Source organism: Sordaria macrospora, chromosome 7 (assembly GCF_033870435.1).
Source record: "Sordaria macrospora chromosome 7, complete sequence".
In the NCBI taxonomy this organism is placed as follows: domain Eukaryota; kingdom Fungi; phylum Ascomycota; class Sordariomycetes; order Sordariales; family Sordariaceae; genus Sordaria; species Sordaria macrospora.
Window position 1 is genome coordinate 3,839,672 of NC_089377.1, and position 21,984 is coordinate 3,861,655.

Sequence of the window (21,984 nt, forward strand, 5' to 3'; positions counted from 1 at the left end):
GATTAATTTCTGGATGTTCGCCGCGAGGAAGATATCAGTTGATATTTTTCAATTGCCTGAGTATCAAACAAAGTCTAGATCCAAACATCTACAAGTTGCAACAGCAGCTCCTCAGTTCTCCTTATATCCCCCTTGGCATCTTCCCCTCGTCACCTTGTCATATTTCGTCTTTCGTCACACGTTCGTTGATCTCCCGTCCCTTCTTCATCTTTGCAGTTTTGCTCTTTCCTCTTTTTGCTCTCATTTACTCGCCGCCCCCGCCGCCCGTTCCAAAAGCTCCGGGCCGGAGATCAAAATCAATGATGCTGTTTGCGTGCTCAATCGCTGTCGTCACCGATCAACGGGTTATTGCAGTTGCCAATCGAGGTTAAATGTTCAGGAACGGACAACGGGGGCGGTCCATCGCCGATGGATGTGGGGTAGCGGTGACGTCACTATCGATAGCTCCATTTTGGTCGCTCGAGTCCTCGACAAGGGAGAGACCTTGCACAAAGATGAATGTGAAACTGTTGCGAGACGGCAGGAGGAATTTGCATTGGTCAATTGCACTGCGAGGATTGGGCGTGGTTTTTGTTTGTTGTTTTGTTTATTTACAGCTTCTATGGAAGGGCCGGCTGGTGTGAAGTCATCACCAGTGTTGCCCCCTCTAGTGGGGTTCCTGATTTGGGGAATGTATGTACATATGTAACCCTTAGATATGTGCATGTCTAACCCTGGTGTTGTGTCGACACCACACCGGGGCATCAACTTCCCGTCTCTTTCTTCCTTTCTTTCTTTCTTCCCTTCCTCTATCAAACCAAGACCACCGAGGATCCGGCCCCAATGGTTGGTACTCAAAAGTTGTGGTCAGAACGGGCGTTTATATCCCTGACGAGTGTCGTCCCTCTCAAGAATCCTAAGAAGCGTAACGGTGTATGACCTCAAGCGTGACGGCCTAGGAGGCCATGCATGAAGTCTTCAACCAAGTCTTCAAAAAATCTGCTCGTTCTTGACACACTCAACAACACAGCTCGCACCCTCCACATCGACCCAATATCCCGTAACCTTCAGGCCAGCCGTCTTGCACAGCTTCCTGTATCCCTCCTCGTTCCTCAGCTTTCCACCCAAGTTCAGCATCACCATATCCACCAAGCGGTTCTCGGGCGAAGGCTTGTCCAGCAGAACTCCCTCCATGATGACGATCTTTCTGGCGTTGTCGCTGAGCGCAGCCCTCACTTGCTTCAGAATCGCGACAGCCTGCTCATCGCAGTAGTCCAGAAGGACACGACGAAGGACGTAAACAGCTGCTCCATTGGCGTCCGCGGGCTGACGATTGAAGAAATCATGCGCCATGGTCTTGACTCCCTTCAACCTCTCATCACCGGCCTCGATATTCTTGGCGACTTGGGCGATAACCTCGGGACGGTCCTGCAAGATGCACTGCTCCGGCTTGAGCTCCGGGATCTGGGCCAGAAGATTGGCTAGGAAGTGGCCCAGTCCGCCGCCGACGTCGACTACAATCGGTTGGACGTTTTTGTTGACCAAGGTAACAAAGCCGTCGTTGTTGTTCATCTTGTTGATGAACTCAGAAACCTTGGGCGCCTCCCGAGCAACATCCGCAAGCCAAGCAAGGCTGAACTTCCTGTTCGGATCTTCAGAGTTGACGCCGCGATAAACACCAACGCCCAAGTCGCCACCCAAAGCGCCCTGCGCACCCTTGTCCTTGGCCGCCATGGCCATCTCAAACATGCGCGCGTACTCCGGGTACATGGCTTTGACTTCCCAAGGCGCCATATCCGGATGACCCCAGCCGAGAGAGAAGGGCGTCTGGACGAAAGGTCTGTTGCCATCCTCTGCGGGTCTTCCGATATTCACAGAGCTGACAGTGCTGCCCTTGATGCGCTTCTCGTAGACCAAAATATGTTCGTCGAAAGCCATAGGGTAGGGCTCGACCTTGCCGCGTCTGCTGAAGTACTCGGGCCACTTCGCGAAGCCCTTCATGCCGTTGCCGAAACTAACGATGGCGATGGCAGCGGTGGCCGGCGAAGTGTTGGTACGCAGAAGGCGGGAGATGCGACTGTGGGAGACGTGTGTGGGGGGACCACTCTCGTTACCATCGACACGGGAGCCGATCAATTTGCCAGTGGAGATCAACATGCCTGCAAAGCGGGAGACGAGGTTCACATCAGCTTTGATGGCGCGCGCAAGGTCGATGATGGAGATGGAGCCCGTCAGAGGGATGTGGTCGAATGCGCGCCAGGTAAGGAAGATGTTCCAGGCTGCAGTGTCGGCAATCTGCGAGAGAGGTTTGTCAGTTGGATACGCTACAGTGTTTGGGGGTAGAGAGTGATGGTGCACTTACGGCGGCCATCTCCGACATGAGTACGGCCATAGGCGGGCCGGTCTCAAAGGCGATCTTCTTGCCGAGCTTGGCGATGCGCTGGCGGAGCATCATCTCCTCGGGCGACGGCATAGGGGGCGCATGGGAGCTGGCATCGCTGGGCTTTGAGTCAGGACCGCTGGGCTTGCGCTCGAGGGTCGCCTTGAGCTTCTTCGCGTCGGCGAGGAGGTCTTCAGCGGCCTTGACGAAGTCAAAAGCCGGGGCACTCGAGGCGCTCGGGGTGGCAATGGGGGTGGTCGCCTGCTCGGTCTTCAGCTCACTCTCCTTGCTCTTGTTGTTCTCGTCGACAATCTTGTGCTGGCCATCGTTGCTGCTCTCATCCTCGCTCTTAGCATCAGGAGTCGGCACGAATGAGCTGTGCGACTCCATGTCCTCGCTCTTGCTCTTGTTGTCGGACTCGAAGGTCGACATCGACATGTTGGATTTCGGGGATGCCATGTTTGGGCTACTTCGCGATCGATCCGCGCAGTTTCCGAAAAATCTTGTGGTCGCAAGAGTTCGAAAGTTCAGGGCTGCTGGATTTCAAAAGCTTTTGTACCCTCAGCTCGAGTTGTCATCTCATGTTGTACACCCATGGCCATTCACCTCCCATCCCTTCACTGGTCGTTCGGACATAAGTGGCTCGATTGGGGCCATCTGGGCGGTTCAGCTTCCCGTCAGCTCGGAGTGAATGGACTACACTCGGCGCCGCTTCACGTCATGGACAAGTTGGGTGGGGAAATGCGCAAATAAATGGCAATAATGGCAACAAATGATTCCGACCGACATTCCTTCGCTGGTTTTGTGGGAATGAAGGAGAGAGACGGGAGAAGTAAATTTGATGGTGGCCGGCACGGCAGGAGTATTTCAAACCCTTGGTCTTTGGGTCAGCCACACGGGTGTGGCTTACTTTTGTCGGTCCCGAAGGTTCACTTCAGTTTGCCAGCGCCTGCCGTGAATGGCCGGGGGGTGTCGAGGAGGGTCGGGACCTGGGAGTCGAGGAGGGTCGGGACCTGGGAGTCGGTGGTCGGAAAGGAGCCGCCGGACTGAGATGGTGTTTCCTCTCAGTTCCGTCCTCGACAACTGAGCAGGTAAGTGCAAGTGCTCCATCGTTTGAGGACGAGGTAAAGTGCGCAACACCGAAGGATTCTTTCCCCGTCGCAACATATCAAATGGTCGTGAATATGGACGGCACACACAGTAAAGTACATCTTGGACATACTCTGATCATGCTCAATGTATGAACCGAGTGTTTCCTTGTATCTTCTTTCCCTCTTACGCTTTTACTTCTGTTTTACACGCAATGGAGGCTAAATTGATACGCTTCGCTCAACCCATTTTTTTCCTTCGCTTTATTCCACTCACATCTTCACCGTCTACGTGAGTTGTTCTCACTCAATGGACTTGATAAACATGGGTGTTCATCGTAACCTGGCCACGTTTGGCTCCCACGTCAGTTCAATGAAGTAACCGGGCTAACGAGAGATTCCAGACCCAACTTGAGCTTTACTCCTGTATGCGATTGATCGCTGGATGACCAAACGCATAACACCCACTCCTTCATTTCTCAAACGTTTCCGCCGCACTTTACCGGAGTACCTGAGCACCTGAGCACCTGTTGAGTGTTGTTCTTGACCAGTGACACAAAGGATTGGAAATCCCACTCCCGTTCATGTACCCGGTGGTTGCTTTACTGCCGATACTACCTCCATGTTCATGATGCCTCCAATCTCCAATCTCCAAGAAACTTCATCGCCCATTTCTCCGGACGGGCTGACGGTCGTTCAGCCTACCACCGATGGTTGACCATTTCCGGCAAAATGGGGCAAAACACTATAACGGTGTCTTATGACCCGGTGACAAACCCTTGGGGAGTCGCCATAGGCTGAGTAGGTCTCGGCCATATTAGTAGCAATCACGGCCATAGTGTTTTCGATGCGTCGAGACGCACTGGGAGCCCAAGATGGGAAGTGATTGGCATGTTGATGGATGGTCGAAGGTAATTTAACCTTTGAATGTCTTTTTGGTGATGGACAAAGAATGATGGGTGATGGGTGAGGTTAGTACCGGGTAATGACTGAACTTATGGACTCGATGCTAATGCCATGCCCCTTTTCCCCAGTCTTTCAATAGTTCCTCTCCCGGCCTCAGAGTCTTGGTACTCCCATAAAGTCCACCCGTCGTCCTCTTCCCGGGAAGCAATCCCTTCTTCTCCTCCTTCCTTCTCCCTTCTCCCCAAGCGCAACGCCACAGCACATCGACCATCTACACACCAACCTTTCGGGCCACAGCAACCATGCTCTGGCACCCCCTCACCCTCGCGAGCCTCGCCGGCCTCGCCGCCGCCGCTCCAACCATGCTCCGCTTCGGCTGCTCCCAAATCGTCATCGACCGCATCGACCCCCTCGTAAACCCCGGGCAGCTCCCCTCCCCTCACCTCCACCAAGTCGTCGGAGGAAACGCCTTCAACGTATCCATGCCCTCGCAAGACATCTCCCAACTCGCAAGCTGCACCACTTGTTCCTACAGCGACGACCTCTCCAACTACTGGACCGCCAACATGTACTTCCGCGCGCGCAACGGGTCGTATAAGCGCGTGCCGCAGATTCCCAACCGCGAACTTTTTCAGGATAAGTTCACGGCCCAGACGAAGGGCGGGTTCGTGGTTTATTATGTATCCCCTGGAAAAGGGCAGGTTACGGCTTTTAAACCGGGGTTTAGAATGTTGGTGGGCGATGCGAATCAACGAAGTAAAAAGGGGAACGGGTTGAAGAGCCAGACTTGCTTTAGGTGCTATTCGGGAGCGAATTGGAAAGGGGACGATGCGGCGCCTTGTCAGGATGCTAGGTACGTTTATCTGTCCGCTGGAGTGGGAAGAGGGGATGGTTGGAAGGAGAAGGGGAGACATGGTGATGATGAGTTGATGCTGATCCTGATGCTGACCGGGGTGAACAAACAAACAGACTTGACACGGAGGCCTTCCCTACCGGACCCTGCAGTGGTATCCGGTCCAACATTTTGTATCCCACGTAAGTCTTCCCTCTCCCGGCTCTCACTTTTCTCCCCTTCACCTTCCCCATCCCCCCTCCTTCCCTTTTGTTTCCCTAGCCCCACCGCTCCCTGTCAGTCCCTAACGAATGAAAAAACAGCTGCTGGGACGGCAAAAACCTCGATTCCCCCGACCACAAATCCCACGTCGCCTACCCGACCTCCGGGCCAGCTCTCTTCACCGGCTCCAGCGTCGGCTCTGCCTGCCCATCCACACACCCCGTCAAAATCCCGCAAATCATGCTCGAAATCGTCTGGGACACGACGCAATTCAACAACAAAGCGGACTGGCCGGCCGACGGCTCGCAGCCCTTTGTTTTGAGTACGGGCGACAACACGGGGTACGGACAACATGGCGACTACGTGTTTGGGTGGAAGGGCGATAGTTTGCAGAAGCTGATGGATGATAATAAGAATTGTATGGGCAGTGCGTGTGGAGGGCTGAAGGCGCAGGATGCGGGGAAGGCGAATGCGTGTCGGGTGAGTGGGAAGGTGAGGGAGGAGTGGGAGGGGTGGTTGGATAAGTTGCCGGGGATGGAGGGGATGCCGATGTGAATGTTAAGTGGAGGGGGATGGGAATAAAGAGGGTAGGGAGAGTGGTGGGGTTGGGAAAGGTGGTGGTCAGGGTGCTGGAGGTTGTGATAGAAGTAGATGAGTAGATTGGTGGACGGATTGTGAGCCTCAGTAGATGATCGTTATAGTTGATAGTTGATGCTGAACTCGGATTGCTTCGATCAGTTGCTTGCCATAAAATCATCCCGTGGATGCCTTTCACTCCTGTTTTCCGCGAGTGCCGTCTCTTCCCGTTGTCCTGCCGCCGGCCACCTCGCCGTTCACTTCCAGGTTGTTCCTCTTCATCCCAACTCCCTCCGTTCCGGGGTACACAAGCTCCCGTCCCTGTCCATTTTTCAGTGGGTCCGTTGGTGTAATGGTCAACACTACTTAACCTGCCCTCTTGTTGGACTACGGTTCTTCCGGCTCGTAGTATAGAAGCTGCAGGTCCGAGTCCGGTACGGGTCATGCTTTTTAGTTTCTTTTGCCTTCGCTGCTGTAATGAGTGAGATTATCAAAAACATAACGTTACCACCTACCTATCGACTACCAGCCATTTCCACTCCAATACCTCCCTCCCTTTAGATATACCACCAACAGCTCAGAGTGTCTTCTCAACCTCCTCAATCTCCCCCAAAAACCTCCTCCTCCCCTCCTCCCACTCACTTTCCCCCATCCGCCCGACAACCGGCACTCTCGCCGCCTCCAAATCTCCAAAGCCCGCAACCCTATACGTCGCCTCCTTGATACCCTTTAGTCCGTACTTGACCACAAACTCCTCCGCCTTGCTGACGACATATTGCAACTTGTTTAACTCTGCCTTTTCCGAAGGTCGGAGATCGTCCTTTTGCGCTAGCTCGAAAAGTCGCACCACGGTCTTGGGGTAGTAGGCGGACATGCCGTCGATGACGCCGGCTGCGCCGAATAAAACGATGGGGCCGAGTTGTTGGCCGAAGCCGGAGAAGACGCGGAAACGGTCGTGGTTGATTTGAGGGTCGAGGGAGACTTGGAGGTGGTGGGAGATGTTGCCGTGGGACCTGTTGACATATGGTGTTAGAATGTTTTTGTTAATAGGTTGTTGACGGCTCCAGCTATGTTCCCGGCCTAGGTCTGTGGTTGGCATCACCACAACTCCAAGCTTCCGCCACCACAGATCAAACCCCAATATCCAACCGTTCACCAACCCTTCATCAAGGAAAAAAAAAAAGGGGGAACTACTCACATCTTACACCCAACCACTCTCTCATTCCTCGCCAACTCCCTATACGCCTCCGGCTCCAACACAACCCCATTGCTCACCCCGGGGTAGTTATAAATCACGACTCCCATCTCCTTACTTTTCATCCCCTCCAACACCTCCCCAAACCACCTCACCACACCCCCTTGCTCATTCCCCCAAACCCCACTCCCAAAATACCCCGGCACCAACACCAACCCATACTCCGCCCCGGCCTCTTTATAATCATCCAACCACTGCACCGTCTCTTCCACGCCTCCATTCGTCAACACACCCGCCATTATCGGAAACTTGGTAAAGCCAGCTTCGTCTAGCCCCTTGCGGACGGAGGAAATAAGGAGGGAGCGCTCGGACCGGGAAAGATGCATTGCTTCGCCTGTGCTGCCTAGGAGGACGACGCCCGTGATGCCGGAGCGCGCGAGGAAGAGTGTGTGAGAGGTTTGGGTGGTGTAGTCTACTGCTGGTTGGGTTGAAGAAAAAGTGGAGGGGGAGGAGGTGGTGAAGAAGGTTGGGGAGGGGACCCAGACGCCTTTGGGGGGGACTGAAACTGAAGACATGGTTGTGGGTGGTGGATGGTGGTTGTTGTCTGTCGATAATGCGAGATCGAGGTTGTTGGTGTTGCGAGGAGCTTTCGTTGGAAGATGTTCAAACGGTGGAAGTTGGACCGATCGGGAGAATTGCAGAGAAAAAGATCTTGCAAGAGGGAAGATTCAGCAGAGGAAGATGAAGACGAACGAAGCAGGAAGGGGACGAGGAGAAAGAGCAAGTGAAGCCCCCGATGTCACACAAGTGGAAGTCATTAGGTCACGAACTGGGGAAACTGGGTAAGTGATAGGCGGGCGTCGGCGCGGGGGAATGTCGTGTTCCTTTGTAAGTCATCGCGGGGTGCTTGGCTTCGGCAGTCGTATCACCGAATGATGCTTGTTAGTCAGTGTTAGTGCCATGTAACTCGCTGTGAACTTCACCGAGGTGGTGTTTGGTTGCAACGAACGGCAACCGGCCGGCATCTTGGGAGCTGGCCCCACTTGGCGTAAGGGGTCGGGTTCAATGTCAACAATGAAGGTCTCGCAGTATTAAAGAATGCCGACCCTGTGTAATAGAGATTGCAAGAACTGAGCTGTTTCTGTTTTCCAACAAACAAACAGCATCCCAAAAGTCGAGTCCCTGCATAGCCCACTGAAATGGCGCAGCATGGTGCCTGCCGCCAGCCCATCACTGCTTCGGAAACCCTACAATAACCTGTCAACCAAGTGTGTCATTCTCTCTCTTCCTCTGTGGAAGGACTCGCAAAGATGACGAGCTTTGGGGCCTTTTTACTCAAACTTCTACTCGAGCATTCATTCTCTAAGAAATCTTTTGTGAGTTGAGATTCTCGATTACAATGTCCATCACATTTTCGTGATGCTTCGGTGTCTGAAAAAGGGGGTGATGCCCGGTGGAAGCTGCCGCTCGATCCATCGGAGATCCCCGATGATATGGGGGTCATGAGGCTCGACTTCCCTGACAAGACCAACAAAACCCTCTCATCCATGTCGATACTGTGCAATCAGCAAGATAACCGAGATCCAGAACAGGGATAGTCTGTTTTTTTTGGATTGATAACCATGCCTGTCCTGTATGGGTTATGGGGTATGTGATCCGGATGACCGGACCCCTCTCGAGTCTCGACTTCTCTTCCGAAACAACATCTTTTGGGAGGAGATATCAAGGCAAACCCGTCGCAGTTTGATCAAGAACCTGGAGTTTCACCAGTATTCGCGCTCTCCCGTCAAACACCACTGGTCATACAATCATCTTCAAGTGTTGGCTGCCGACAAACGTTGAGTGTCCGTCACGACTTACAACACGGGAACCATCTGCGACCAAATCACCGTTACGTTCATCATCGTCGAGTCAGAAAACCACGGTGATTCAACAGTCTACAAAGAACGCTCCAATTCCTGAGAACACGGACCTGTGGCACAGCTACTTAACTCCTCGACCTTCCTTCAAATACGCTCAAGCACAACTCAGCATCCAAGCAATCACCCTCCACACAACATCGCCCATGTCCACCACAGACCAACATCCAACAACCCTCCGCCTAGCCTCAGGCAACGGCCCGATAACTCGCTCCATCCTCCCCCACCCACCTCGCGATGCCCTCCCCTCCGAGCTTCCCATCATCTCCCTCGCCCCTCTCTTCTCCTCTTCGTCCTCTCTCGCCTCTCGCATGGAAGTAGCCCAACAAATCCGCCAAGCAGCCACGACAAATGGCTTCTTCTACATCAAAGACCACGACGTCCCCTCCTCTATAATCCAAGAAGCAGAAACCGCCGCCTTCACCTTCTTCCGCTCCCCAACCTCACTCAAAGAAAAAGCAAGCATGCACAACTCCCTCTACAAATACGGCTGGAAACCTCCCCGCACGCAGCGTCTAAACCCGTTTGAGAGCGTCGACCATCGCGAGAGTTTTTCTTGGAGATATGATCCCCGCTACGACCCATCCGTTAACGACCTGGCGGAAATTCCGGAGGAAGTAATGAGATTCATCAAACATGACGCGGACGATTACCCGTGGAGTGCCGTCCCTTTGGAGTTTAAAGGGCCGGTGATTGGATATTTTCAGGCGGTTTTGGGGCTGGGAAGGGTCTTGCAAAGGGCGTTTGCGCTGAGTTTGGGATTGGAAGAGACAGCATTTGATGATAAGTCGAGGTGGCCGGATTTGGGTATGGCTGTTAATTATTATCCGCCGTTGTCCATGGAGGAAAAGGAACAGAAGATGGGGGACGAGACGAGGGTGTCCATCGGCTCGCACACCGACTTCCAGCTTTTCACCATCCTCGGCCAAGACCAAGTAGGCGGTCTACAAGTCCTGTCGAGATCAGGACAATGGCTCAATGCCAAGCCGATCCCGGGAACGTTTGTGGTCAACTTTGGGGATTACATGCAGAGGATTACCAACGATAAGTATGTTAGTACGGTGCATCGGGTGCAGAACTACTCGGGAAGGGAGAGGTTGAGCATGGCGTTCTTCTTTGGGTTCAACTTGAATGAGACGTGCGAGGTTTTGGATAGCTGTGTGGATGTGGAGAAGGGAGAGGAGAAGAAGTATGAGGCTGTTAGTTGTTGGGAGTGGACGCAGAGGAGGGTGAGGATGATGCATGATGTTAAGGGGGGTGGAAGTTAGTTGTACTGAAGAAAGGGTCTAGGGGACTGGAGAGATGGTTCGAGGAGAGAGTGATTGCAGATGTTGAGTTTTGACGATGGGAGTATTTCCGCAGCTTTGGTAGGAAAGACATGCTTTCAGCATCAAGGAGGTACTCTCGTCTTTATCGAATCCATGAAGGGAAAAGCTTCCACTTGACCCTTGTTGATGGGGATGGAATGAAGTAAATGTACTTGTCCGAAGAAAGACGTATGGACAGCAAAACCCAGCAACTTTGGCTTTGAGTTCTTAAAGTATCTTGCTGATTCGCTTCTTAGAGGTACCTACGCAGTCGTCGTCGTTAGGCCTCACTCACTTGCTGCCCAATATCCGTGAGTGGCTGGCGTCTCATCCTCAGATTGTGTGACAAGGGCAGTATTCTGGGCTTGGAACAGTAGTTCAATTCAGCTGATAAACTACTTTGGTCTCGAAGGCCTTGTTGATCCTTTCAACCTCAATGAGAAGGTCGAGCCTTAAGGCCTTCTTATACCAAAGAAGGTTGGTACGTACCGAGCCCTGTGTGCCAGGCATCGGCGCGAGTCTATCTAGTTCATCTGCCTACAAGTAGATCTTCTGAATGCCAGCCTTCGTCCAGTTGCCCGTCGGTAATTCCGGTCGGTGGTTTAATTGATGAAAGTCGCCGGCGGATGTCCGTGTGGCATTCTGTCGGTAATTCTGGTCGGCAGTTTGACTGATGAATGTCACCGGCAAATGTCCGTGTGACAGCCGTGCCTGTTGGCCGAATAGTCTGGCTGAGGCAAGGCTGGCATTGTATGGCGAGGTTGGGTTGATGTCAAGCATTGAAGCTCTATTGAACTTCAAACCCAGGAGTGTGGGCAATGTCCGTGTGACAGATTGATAGCATGAGCCTCAAGCATAGCTTGCACGCAATAAGCAAACAAACACATAAAGGGAGGGTATAAATGATGGGCCGCAAGAGCAGGACTGTCAGGAGGACGAGAGAGCATGAGGTTCAGTGTCGTATGGAGCCCAATTTCAACATCTGGCTTTTCTCTTCAAACAAAATTGGAAATGAAGTCGAGATCCTTTCATCGACATTGTCATCCCTTCAACACCCTTCTGCTGGCTGGCAAGGGTTTCGATCCCAACCCCAACACCGTCGGTGTTTGCCTAGACGAACAAACGTTCTTCTCCCTTCATATGACTGCCCCTCACCGGATATCTGCCTCCTAAAGCTCTCAAATTGTTTGCAAATTCTGCCGACCGTTGACTTTTAGACTGACTCACAAAGAACAGAGCAAACTCCGGAGAATGGGAAAACACTTCTACAATATCATCCGCTCCTTCCAGTCAACTTCTTCCGCAGAACTGAGACTTCAAAGTCCGGACGAAAACGAGCTTTGACTTGACAACCGGACGGGAGGTAGCTGGTACCCTCACCACCTCTCACCATCCACCCTTCTTCCTCCCATCTCTCGCCCTGCACACTTAATCTCACTTCCTCCGCTAGCACATCCCCTCTCCGAAGAAGAAGGCACCCTCCTCCAACATAACAACACCTTCCACCTCTCACCATCTACTCAACAACCACCCTCCCCACGCGCGCGCGCAACTGCCTCATCGAAGCAACCACCAGCGAGCCACATCATGGCTTTCCGACAACCGGCCCCGCACATGGCTCAGCCCATGGGTAAAGCGGCTCAGGGCCGTCAAGTCGCCGAACCGATCGTCGCTTCGGAGGAGTACATGCGCTACCTAACCAAGCTGATCCCGACAACAACGGAACTTGTCAAGGCTGGATTCGTGATGAGCCCGCTCACTAAAGCTGAGCTTCAGACGAAGGTCAAGTGCAAGAAGTGTAACAAGAAATGTGAGTTGCACTTGCATACCCACTGGCAAAAGGTGGCGATAGCTTCACTGTACTGACTGCGCTCTCATTATATCAGGCACCAAACCCGATCGCGCACCGCCTAGAATGATCTCTTACGCCGGCGAAGGCCCCGGAAATGGCGGCGCTGAGAACGGACTTACCCCGACTCCGACTGCTACTGCTTCAAACGGTTCAAGCGGTAGACGTAGAAGCCGTGGCATTGGCAAGTCTCACACGCACACTCACACGCATGATAACGGCAAGCAGAACGAGACGGAGACTGCCAGCGGCAGCGGCAGCGGCAGCGGCAACATGAAGCAAGAACAGCAGCCGAAGATGCACTGCAAGTTCCATCCTGGACGGGTTAACAACAAGGTGAGTCCTCCCCGTATCATCTCCCTCTCACCAAGGCCCGATCCAGACATGAACAAGCCTGATCTAACCCATTCTCTAGATCTGGACCTGCTGCTCCATCCACGTCTCCAAACCCCCCTGCTCCGGTGCGCCCACTCATACACCCACCCTGTACGCCCCGGGCGTTCTCGAAGCCCGATGGCTGTTCAAACCAACACCTCATCATCCCTCCTCAAACCAACAGGCGCCCCAATTCCGCTCCATAGTAGCAATAGACTGCGAAATGGGCACCGCCACCGACTTCGAATCCGAACTCATCCGTATATCCCTCATCGATTACTTTACAGGCCAGATCCTCATCGACAGTCTCGTCCGCCCCTTAGTGGCAATGCAACACATGAACACTAAGTACTCCGGCGTTACTCGGCAAGACATCAACAATGCTGTGCGCAACGGGACTTGCATCCTCGGTGGACTTGAAGAGGCGCGCAAACAAGTGTGGAAGTTTGTGGGACCTGACACCATTGTCGTAGGACATAGCGTTAGGAACGATTTATCTGCGTTGCGCTGGATCCATGCTCGGTGCGTAGATAGTTTGCTTGTTGAGGGGGGGGTTAGGAAAGAGATAAAAGAAAAAGAGGAGAGTGAAGATATGGCTAGAAGGGCCAAGGATTTTGAGGAGGGAGTGAGGACGGGGGAGGAGATTGTTGAGGGTATTAAGAGGGAGAAGGAGGAGAGGGAGAAAGAGGAGAGGGAGAAGAGAAGGGTCAGGAGACCGGAGGATGGGATGTCGCTCAAGGCGCTGGCGAAGAAGAAGTTGGGAAGAGTCATTCAGGATGGGGGGAATAAGGGGCATGATAGTGTTGAGGACGCGGTGGCGGCTAGGGATTTGGTGCATCATCATGTTTTGTGGATGATGCGGAAAGAAATGGAGGAGGAGAAGGAGGAGAAGGAGAAGGAGGAGCAGGCTAGGAAGGAGGCCGAGAAGGTGGAGAAGGTGGAGAAGGAGGAGAAGGAGGAGAAGGAGGAGGAAATTGGTTATCCTCGCGTCGTATTCGGTGAAGATGGCAATATCTCGCATATGGATATGGGTCCTCTCTTTCCCGGCCGGCCTGGGAACAACTATCCCTGGATTCCGCTTCCGGGCCCTGAAGATACAGGTAATGGCCCGTCGCGTGGAGTTTAACGTCCAGGTAGCTAGCTGCTTTGAAGAAAGGGAGTTTGGCTCATGCTTGATGCGTCGGAATCGTAGTCTTTACAAAGGTAGCTGAAAGTGCAGGCGGCGTTGGGAGCAAAGCTGCCTGGTTAGAGGTAGCTGTGAAACGCAAGAACGAGCAACAGAAAGATATTGCAGAAAGTGAAAGAAAAGCAGTTGGCATTAAGGAATACGTCTAAAAGCAAATGCGATAATAAATGGAATCATCCAACCAGCAGTGCTACTCGGTGCGAAGCGCGCGAGGCGATAATAGCCCAGAAGTGTATGATCGTTTGCATCCATGCCCTTGTCTTTATGTTCCTTCCACTGTCCCACATCATTGTGAATCCAATAAATCCATGGTCGACCCCCGTGGTTCCATTTCCTCTTCCTTCTCCTCTTTTCCATGTCGATTCGGATATGCATGTCTTCGTGATTGTACTGGGACACTTAGTGGGTGGGTAGGACAACGCTCTTGTGTTTTCTCGTCGTCTTGGGCGGCCTTGGACTTTCGAGACAGTTGCTCCTGGAGCCGTCCTTGGAGGGCCATCTTCATCTGACTGGTTGTCAGGAAGATTGCTGGTATTGGGCTGGGGACTGGGGTAGCAATATGTGCTTTCTTTGTTGTTGTGAAGGGAGTAGGGGGGATCTCTTTCCTTTTGCGCGACACAGGTGGGACATTATGAGGACCTTGCTAGTGTTCGTTATCAGCTGGTCTCTGGGTGAGAGAGACATGGGTTCGTGGCCTTGTCCCTCTCGCAAAAGCCGATCGTGATCCTCCGAAGGTGGTTGCTGACCACGGTGCACGGTTGCCTCGTGCCTTATCCGGTGGTCTTCACGGTAGAACGTCCTCCTGCAGCCACTACCGCTGAAACTGCAAGGTGTTTCTGCGCTCAACCCCCGCCCTGCATGGATCAATTTCCCACGATTGTTTCTGTGTTGTCTGCTACTGATGTGCCGCTGCATGTCTCGGTTGGTGCTTGAGGTGTGGTCGCAGTTTTGCAATGGACATGGGATACGTTGCCCTCTATTTGATGATCATAATATTAGTTTGTCTTCTGTTGATAAAAAGCGGAGGGTTCGCCTCAATCGGCAAAGCTGAGTGTTCCAGAACGGCAGGCTTACCTCGGACGAGTGACGCTAGCAGGCGCGTTACGTGTTGCTTGTCGTGGCTGGGATGGGACAAGCCCAGAGGGGACTGGACTCTCAGAAGGCGTGAATGCACCTCTAGTCTCCTCGGAGATGGTGTTGGGGGTGAGGATGGATTCATGAAAGCTGGTGTTTGTCTGACTTGGGGTATACATCGAAGGATGGCCCATGACATCGCCTTGTCGCTGCTGAACAGGGCCCTCAGGGGAGAGAAAAGTGGAAGGTCTCAGCATCGGGTTCCCAGAGTTCCGGTTCCATGTTTCCGTAAGTGCAGGAGCGTTGGCAACCGCTTGAGGTACCGAAGGGTACCGTGAATCAGGGATAAAGGAACTGGAATCATAAGGGATCCTCGCTGGGTCGCGTGGAAAGTTGTCCGAGAGAAACCCGTTTACATGCTGGGAATGAGAGATACCATTGCCGCGTACGTCGTGCATGGAGGTCTTATCCCCAATGGGGACTCTGTTAGTTTTGGTCCATGATGTGCAAGAGGTATCTAGAGGAGTGGACGAGGAGGCAACTCACGGTAGTGTAACCCCCAAAGCTGTAGTTTGAGCCATGCGTAGCTCTGCTATGTATTCCCCCATGTACTAATGGTCCCCATTGCTCGAGGTGCTCGGGATGCTGGCGAACCGAAGCGCAAGGTGAGTGCTCAACAGTCAGTCAAAGTCGGCGGACAATTACTCTGTGAGGACTAACACATACCTGAGCAGCGGTGATGGGGTACCTGCCCTCTCCTGGGGCTTGTGTGGTCAGAGATGCCTGATATCCAGTTAGACGAAGGAGTGTTTCGTTCAGATTTGGATTAGGGTTGACATCAGGAGTTGGGTAGTCAAACACAGCACCGAACTGAAGCAAATCGGGAGTGGCACTTCGAGGCGCTTCCGTGTTGTTTACTGCTGATGTTTGAGGGATGTGGGTAGTCCAAGCGGGCAAGAAAAAATCGTCGTATTCCGATGTCGCTTCCCCTTCTTCTGCCATGGTCGGCAGCCAAGCTGGTTTTCGGGGAAGCTGCCAAGGTATGTGTGCAGAGAGTGCGAGCAGAAGGGTTAAATTGGTGTAGCAGAAGTTGGGTTGGAATTGCCATCATAAAAGACGATGGCTACCCTTTTGTAGCCAAAACCCCCGTACATGAGAAGAAGCCAGGAAAGAAGCGATGGGGCCAACACAAAATTGCATGTCGGATGGAAGATGAGACGCCCAAGAAAGCGGTCCTCACTGCTGACAGTTTCTGGTCATCGCTCCACTTTTTGCTCGATCCCACCCGACGACACCTCACTTCCTCACCTTTCTCACCTTCTTCCACGCCCTCTTGATCTTTCCTTCACCACAATCCGAGTTCCAAACTCCCCATTCCCAACCATTTCCAGTCTCTCCAAAGCTTCCAAACATGGATTGTCTCCAATAATTTACTGCTTCCCAGACAGTTCCACCCCATTCCACATGCCACATCATTCTACGCCCGAAGGATCCTCCTCATCCTCTCAACACTCGTCGGAGCCGGAGCCGGCGGATCGGTGTTCACGCCCCTGCATCGCTCATCGGTCAGCCCTCTCTTTTCTCTTTGGTCGTGAGTGTTGAGGGGGGTACAAACCGGCAAGCATCCTCCTTCCGAATCAGGTCCGTGACAGGCGTGTACCCCAGGCAGCCGTAGCACGCGCAGACCTACGATCACACCACGACACAGCCAGTCAGTATCAGCCGTCCTCGTCAAGTGCATCACCATCATCGTCAAGGCCCTCCTTATCATCATCAAAAGAAAGATAGAAGAACGGAGGTAGTTGCTGGTAGTTAAGTGAGTAAGTAGGTAGGTCAAACGTACACCCTCCTTCCCACCAGTGATACAACCAAAGATCTGCTCCGTGCTCGTTGGATTCAGGAAACAACCGGTGTTATCCATGATCTCCCAGCAGTTTTCGTTTTCTTTGTAAGGGCAGGGGCCGTAGTCTGCTGCTTTGACGACATGGACGCTGACGAGCGCCAGCAAGGAGCCGAGGAGTGTGAAAGTTCGCATCGTTGCTTCGTGGTCGGTATTTGGCTGATATTTGTCACGGTTGGGGGACCGGAGACAAGAATGATGGAGTGACCGAAGCGCAAGCGGGCAAGGGCGAAGAGGGGCGGGCAGTGATGTTATACACCCGGAACCCACCCCGCAGCCTCACAGGGGAACGCCAGATAAGGTGCTGAGATCTTCATGTCCTTCAAGCCAAGGTCGGAATATAGTGTATCAAATCTGGAAAATGTCCAGCGACAAGGATCCAGATGAATGAAGGCCGCCCTCGTTTCAACCGGCTGATATCCCCGAATGCAACCACCTACTTGTCCCACCCTTCTCGGCTCAAGCCGTGTTTCTCCTCATGTAGGCTCGGCACACGGCAGATAGTTGGGTAAAAGTCATTCTTAACCATTGACCAGTCAAATCCGAGCCGGAGGTAACGTCTTGTGTCATCCGTCATCCAGAGAAGGGAATTGTAAACAGAGAGCACCCAAATTGACAGTCAAAAGCGGGTTAGGGTTATGTGTGTGGTTGCTGCCTACGACCGGTTGCCTGCGTTGGCTTGGCAGGATTGCCAAGACGCGATCTCAATCTTCACCAAAACAACAAACGCGTTTTTGAAACTTGAAGTATTTGACGTTGGACACTCGCCTACAAAACGACAACGCCTTGAGCAAAACGCAAAGCAATATTGGAGTCAGGTATCAATGGTGTCAGAATCTTGGTTAAAGCAGCAAAATGGTCATAACAAGGCGCCAAAGTGCGAGAATCGCGATGGCGAACTTTGATCCGTTGCAGCTCTACACTGCGTCAAACGATGCGGAACCACACTCGGACTCGAACCCAGACCCGGAATCCTCCGCGCTATCGGACATTGACGAAAATGAGTTTGAGTCGGATGCGAGGCCGACTAAATGTCGGAAGACTGCAGGGGGACAAGCGCCGCAAGCGGTAAGGAAGACAAAGACCACGATCGTCAAGACGGTGAAGACGAGGACGAAAGCATCAGCAACCACCACAGTCAGTACTTCGACCTCCGCCACAACTACTCTGACAACAACAAAAGCCAAGCCAAGAGCCACAGCAGCCTCAATTCAAGCCTTTATCACCCAGATCTTCGAATCACCGCTATCCCAGGGACACGAACTCCCATGCCCCCCATCCCATCCGCATCCATCAACCTACCACAACCCCCTCCTTCTCTCCTTCGTCACTGCCCGCGCCAACCGCGATGCGCTTCTCACCTGGTTCGACTCTGTCACTTACGACAGAAGAATGCCCTGGCGAAAACCTTGGATCGACACCACCGCTCTCCTCTCATCGTCATCCTCCTCCGTATGCCCTGACGATCTGAGGGAAGCTGTAGCTCAGAGAGCCTACGAGGTGTTGCTTTCCGAGACCATGCTACAGCAGACTCGTGTGGCGCCCGTAATTGCCTACTACAGCAAATGGCTAGCCATCCTACCGACCATGCAGTCTCTGGCAGCATCCAACCCAGCGACTGTCCTCTCCCTTTGGAGCGGACTTGGTTACTACTCGCGCGCCACTCGCCTTCAGACGCTCGCTCAACAGGTTTGTCCGCCTCTTGAGCAAGGTGGGTATGACGGACTGCTCCCTCACACGGTGGAGAAGCTGATGCAGCTGCCGGGCGTGGGTCGGTATACGGCCGGAGCTGTGGCGTGCATTGTGTACGGGCGGGCAGAACCAATGGTGGATGGGAACGTTATCAGGGTGTTGGCGAGACAGTTGGGGATCAGGGGGGATGTGAAGAGTAAGGAGGTGCTGAAGGTGATGTGGGAGGCTGCTAAGCGGCTGGTTGAGGCTGTTGCTTGGGATGGGACCGATGCCACTGATGAGGAGAGGAAGGGAAAGGAGCCGCCGGTTAGCGATCGGCCAGGAAAGTGGGGTCAAGGGTTGATGGAACTTGGAGCTACTGTTTGCCTTGGAGGCCTGGCGAAGCCCAAGTGTGGGCTGTGTCCTATTAAGGGAACTTGCAGGGCGTATCAAGAAGGCGTGGAGATTGCTGCACAGAAGGGGCTGCTTCCGGGGAAGGAGGGGATGGGAGCTGGAAGGGTGGTGGACATTGAAGATACCTGCACTCTCTGCCCATCACCAGAAGCGGAAGAGTCTGACAAGGACGAGAGTGGTGCTGGATCGAAGAAGCGGAAGAAGAAAGGCGAGGTGTCCGCATTCTTTGACAAGTTCAAGGCCAAAGGAGCCCGGAGCAAGAGACAAGCATCAGCTGACTCTGACTCGACAGAGCTGGAGCCATCTTCAGCCGCCATGGAAGTCATCACCTCCCATTGCTCCAAATACCCATATATCAAACCCAAGACGAAGAAGCTGCGCGAGGAAGAGTGTCTCGTGATAGCAATCCGTCGGCCATCCGACGGGCGCTACCTCATCCATAAGCGGCCGGCAAAGGGTCTGCTGGCAGGCATGTGGGAACTTCCCAGTCATACGTTGCCTGCTGATTCGGCATGGAGTAATGAGACGGTGGCCATGAGGGAAGAAAAGGTGCGGAAGGTTTCGGAACAAGGATTGAGAGAGGTGGGAGTAGAGAGCTTGGGCGTGAGATACTGGGGGAAGAGTCAGGAAGAGTTGGGGGTCGTGCCATGGACATTTTCGCATTTCAAGTTGACCATGCATGTCTGGGCCGTTGACTTAGCAGAGGGGGATGGGCAGAGTGTTTCAGGCGACTACGAACAGGAGGGTGATGCGAAGGTGAAGCGGTGGGCCACGATGGAGGAGATTGAGGGAGAAAACATGGGGACGGGGATGAAGAAGTGTTGGGAATTGGTGAAGGAGTTCGGGGCATAGCACAGACCCCCAAAAGATGGAACTCCCGTCCTTGGACACCCCGTTGTATGCACTTTCCTTCAAGCATTTCTCTTGAGGTGGCTCCTTCCACTTTCTGCAATCCTCCTCCATCAGCCTCTCTCAATCGTTCCTTCCCCAAAAAGTTATCACGGGGTTAGGGTTGGATGTGCACAAATCTGCCGAGGCGCGATTCTCGCCAAAATACATGACGCGTTCACCAAACATCCACCTCGGACACTCCTACACCACTGGACCAGAACATGCACCCAAGCCTCCGCACCCTGACCGCCCAAGCCATAATCAACCAGACATCTACGACGACAGCAGTCCAGTCTTCCACCGCCACCATCAAACAACAACACGACGCGCCACATCAGCTGATATCAAGTCACACAGAGTCCGAACATGACGCCTCTTCTCTCCCAGACCAGCAAGGCGAGATGGACGTCATTTTCGAGCACGACATGGATGAAGAGGTCGATGATGTGGACAACGAGGAGATCGGCGCGGTTAAGTTCGCATCCCATCACCACTCCACCAATGTCATCTAGTTTAGGTGCCATGTATTAACTATCTCAAACAAAAACTTGAAACAGTCTCAGATGAGGATAAACCCAGACCAGATGCTCCCCAATTCTCTGGACCCGATGGCGAGCTCAAGGCCTGGAAGCCCCGATACCCCAAGGCCAGCCGGGCAAACGGTACTGCCGTCACCACCACGCGGACCACGTGGACGTGGAGACCGAAAACTCCCGGACAATTGGAACTCAGACAAGCCGAAGCCATTGCCCAGATCTTTCCCACTTCTCCTCACGCCCACAACAATATCAGCACCTATCCATTACCTCCAGACCAACTACACGGATATAGCTACCACCGTCCCCTCCTCTTGGCCTTCCCTGCTAGCACCGAATCCCTCTCTCCACAAGATCCCGTAGCTGCAGCTCGCAAGCATCGCGATGCCCTCCTCACTTGGTTCGACAATTACTCCGCAGCTCGCCCAATGCCGTGGCAGAAGCCTTGGATTGATCCCAGTCCTTTGCTTTGCCCTACCAGCACGGACAATATGCCTTTCACCACCGACGCAGCCGAACAAGAAAAGCAAGCACAAACTCTCCAGACCCTTCGCTCCAGCATCCGCCAACGTTTTTACGAAGTCCTCCTCGCCGAAATCCTGCGCCAAGTCCTCCACGAAACCGTTCGCGAGGAGACGATCAAGCGTGTTACAGCGTATTATAGCCGGTGGATACAAGCTCTTCCAACGATTGAGGACCTGGCCAAGTCTGAGGTAAAACAGGTGGAGGAGTTTTTCTTGAAGAGAGACATCCGCATTGTGCGTTTTCACATGACAGCAAGGCAAATCTGCAGCGGGAACGGTACCAATAACCACAAGAATGGTGTTGGGCTACCGACCACGATCGAAGAGCTCCAGAATCTACCGGGTCTCGGGCAGCACACTGCTGGCTTGGTGGCTGCTGTAGTCTTCGGACAAGCAACGCCAATGGTAGAAGTCGGCGTCGTTCGTGTCCTGGCCCGGCAACTAGGACTCAGAGCGGATATGAACCAGAAGGAAAACAAGGAGGTGATCTGGGCCGCGGCGAGGAGACTGGCGGTGCAAGTGGCTTGGGATGGAGTTGAAGTCGAAGAGGAGGCGAAGCGAAAGGATATGAACAAGAGAGGGCACTCGGTTGACAGACAAAACCGAGGGCCGCCCCCGCTAAGTGATCGGGCGGGCCGCTGGGGTCAAGCACTGATGGAACTGGGAGCAACCGTATGTCTCCCGGCGCCAAAGAATCCCAAGTGCGAGTTGTGTCCTATCCAAGCCACGTGCAGAGCGTATGCGGAAGGGTTGGAACTCGCAAGGGAGAAGGGGTTGGTTGCGAAAGAGAAGGACAGCAAGCGAGAGGTAATGGGCATCGAGGATGCGGCGTGTACCTTGTGTCCTCCTGCTCTGCCCAGCGCCAAGAACACTCAGGCCCCTTTGACAAACAAGGACAAGAAAGCCATCTCCTCCACCTTCTACGAACGAGACATGTGGTTGAGAACCGAGGTCGCGGCTAGACTCAGCCAAAACACCGAACCAAGCAAGCTTATTGATCCAACGGTCATGGAGTTTCTCGGTGCTTATTGCCGCCAATATCCTCTTCTTTACTACGGTCAGCCCAAATCCCAAAAATAGGACGACAAACGGCACCGCGCTTCGAAGCAAGTGTCGTTCTTTCCCATTTCAGCAAGTCTTTGAGGTGATGCCAAGCTCGG

The 21,984-nt window shown here is 53.3% G+C and overlaps 8 protein-coding genes across 8 annotated transcripts; 5 read left to right on the forward strand and 3 right to left on the reverse strand.

The window, feature by feature from the left end:
- Window positions 1-566: 566 nt before the first annotated feature.
- On the reverse strand, window positions 567-3,103 carry SMAC4_07609 (uncharacterized protein). Its single transcript, XM_003348005.2, has 2 exons — window positions 2,342-3,103; window positions 567-2,274 (listed from the first exon to the last, which is right to left on the reverse strand). Exons 1-2 carry the CDS (start codon window positions 2,816-2,818, stop codon window positions 970-972), a joined length of 1,782 nt encoding a protein of 593 aa, XP_003348053.2. The 5' UTR covers window positions 2,819-3,103; the 3' UTR covers window positions 567-969.
- Window positions 3,104-4,715: 1,612 nt separating this feature from the next.
- On the forward strand, window positions 4,716-5,978 carry SMAC4_07610 (uncharacterized protein; the record flags this gene model as incomplete). Its single annotated transcript, XM_066090660.1, has 3 exons — window positions 4,716-5,206; window positions 5,323-5,388; window positions 5,509-5,978. 3 exons carry the CDS (start codon window positions 4,716-4,718, stop codon window positions 5,960-5,962), a joined length of 1,011 nt encoding a protein of 336 aa, XP_065947864.1. The 3' UTR covers window positions 5,963-5,978.
- A 299-nt stretch (window positions 5,979-6,277) lies between these two features.
- On the reverse strand, window positions 6,278-8,570 carry SMAC4_07611 (uncharacterized protein). The gene is made up of 2 exons (XM_003348007.2): window positions 7,182-8,570; window positions 6,278-6,996 (listed from the first exon to the last, which is right to left on the reverse strand). Exons 1-2 carry the CDS (start codon window positions 7,751-7,753, stop codon window positions 6,561-6,563), a joined length of 1,008 nt encoding a protein of 335 aa, XP_003348055.1. The 5' UTR covers window positions 7,754-8,570; the 3' UTR covers window positions 6,278-6,560.
- A 202-nt stretch (window positions 8,571-8,772) lies between these two features.
- On the forward strand, window positions 8,773-10,769 carry SMAC4_07612 (uncharacterized protein). The gene has a single exon (XM_066090661.1). The coding sequence runs from the start codon at window positions 9,244-9,246 to the stop codon at window positions 10,363-10,365; it is 1,122 nt and encodes a 373-aa protein (XP_065947865.1). The 5' UTR covers window positions 8,773-9,243; the 3' UTR covers window positions 10,366-10,769.
- A 1,210-nt stretch (window positions 10,770-11,979) lies between these two features.
- Window positions 11,980-14,520, forward strand: SMAC4_07716 (uncharacterized protein). Its single transcript, XM_003350861.2, has 3 exons — window positions 11,980-12,214; window positions 12,291-12,589; window positions 12,669-14,520. The coding sequence occupies exons 1-3, from the start codon at window positions 11,992-11,994 to the stop codon at window positions 13,752-13,754; spliced, it is 1,608 nt and encodes a 535-aa protein (XP_003350909.1). The 5' UTR covers window positions 11,980-11,991; the 3' UTR covers window positions 13,755-14,520.
- Window positions 14,521-16,606: 2,086 nt separating this feature from the next.
- On the reverse strand, window positions 16,607-16,923 carry SMAC4_07715 (uncharacterized protein; the record flags this gene model as incomplete). Its single annotated transcript, XM_003350860.1, has 2 exons — window positions 16,607-16,693; window positions 16,732-16,923. The coding sequence occupies 2 exons, from the start codon at window positions 16,921-16,923 to the stop codon at window positions 16,607-16,609; spliced, it is 279 nt and encodes a 92-aa protein (XP_003350908.1).
- Window positions 16,924-17,643: 720 nt separating this feature from the next.
- Window positions 17,644-19,725, forward strand: SMAC4_07714 (uncharacterized protein; the record flags this gene model as incomplete). The annotated part of the gene is made up of 1 exon (XM_003350859.1): window positions 17,644-19,725. The coding sequence occupies one exon, from the start codon at window positions 17,644-17,646 to the stop codon at window positions 19,723-19,725; it is 2,082 nt and encodes a 693-aa protein (XP_003350907.1).
- Window positions 19,726-19,985: 260 nt separating this feature from the next.
- On the forward strand, window positions 19,986-21,904 carry SMAC4_07713 (uncharacterized protein; the record flags this gene model as incomplete). Its single annotated transcript, XM_003350858.1, has 2 exons — window positions 19,986-20,239; window positions 20,344-21,904. 2 exons carry the CDS (start codon window positions 19,986-19,988, stop codon window positions 21,902-21,904), a joined length of 1,815 nt encoding a protein of 604 aa, XP_003350906.1.
- Between the last annotated feature and the right edge of the window lie 80 nt (window positions 21,905-21,984).

Excerpts from the sequence above, each read along its gene's own strand:
- SMAC4_07609 (XM_003348005.2), bottom strand. The coding sequence starts at position 2,818 with ATGGCATCCCCGAAATCCAACATGTCGATGTCGACCTTCGAGTCCGAC. Across the intron at positions 2,275-2,341 it reads TCATGTCGGAGATGGCCGCC|ATTGCCGACACTGCAGCCTG; the intron begins GTAAGTGCACCA and ends CCTCTCTCGCAG.
- SMAC4_07611 (XM_003348007.2), bottom strand. The coding sequence starts at position 7,753 with ATGTCTTCAGTTTCAGTCCCCCCCAAAGGCGTCTGGGTCCCCTCCCCA. Across the intron at positions 6,997-7,181 it reads AGAGTGGTTGGGTGTAAGAT|GTCCCACGGCAACATCTCCC; the intron begins GTGAGTAGTTCC and ends ATATGTCAACAG.
- SMAC4_07612 (XM_066090661.1), top strand. The coding sequence starts at position 9,244 with ATGTCCACCACAGACCAACATCCAACAACCCTCCGCCTAGCCTCAGGC.
- SMAC4_07716 (XM_003350861.2), top strand. The coding sequence starts at position 11,992 with ATGGCTTTCCGACAACCGGCCCCGCACATGGCTCAGCCCATGGGTAAA. Across the intron at positions 12,215-12,290 it reads CAAGAAGTGTAACAAGAAAT|GCACCAAACCCGATCGCGCA; the intron begins GTGAGTTGCACT and ends TCATTATATCAG. Across the intron at positions 12,590-12,668 it reads CTGGACGGGTTAACAACAAG|ATCTGGACCTGCTGCTCCAT; the intron begins GTGAGTCCTCCC and ends CCCATTCTCTAG.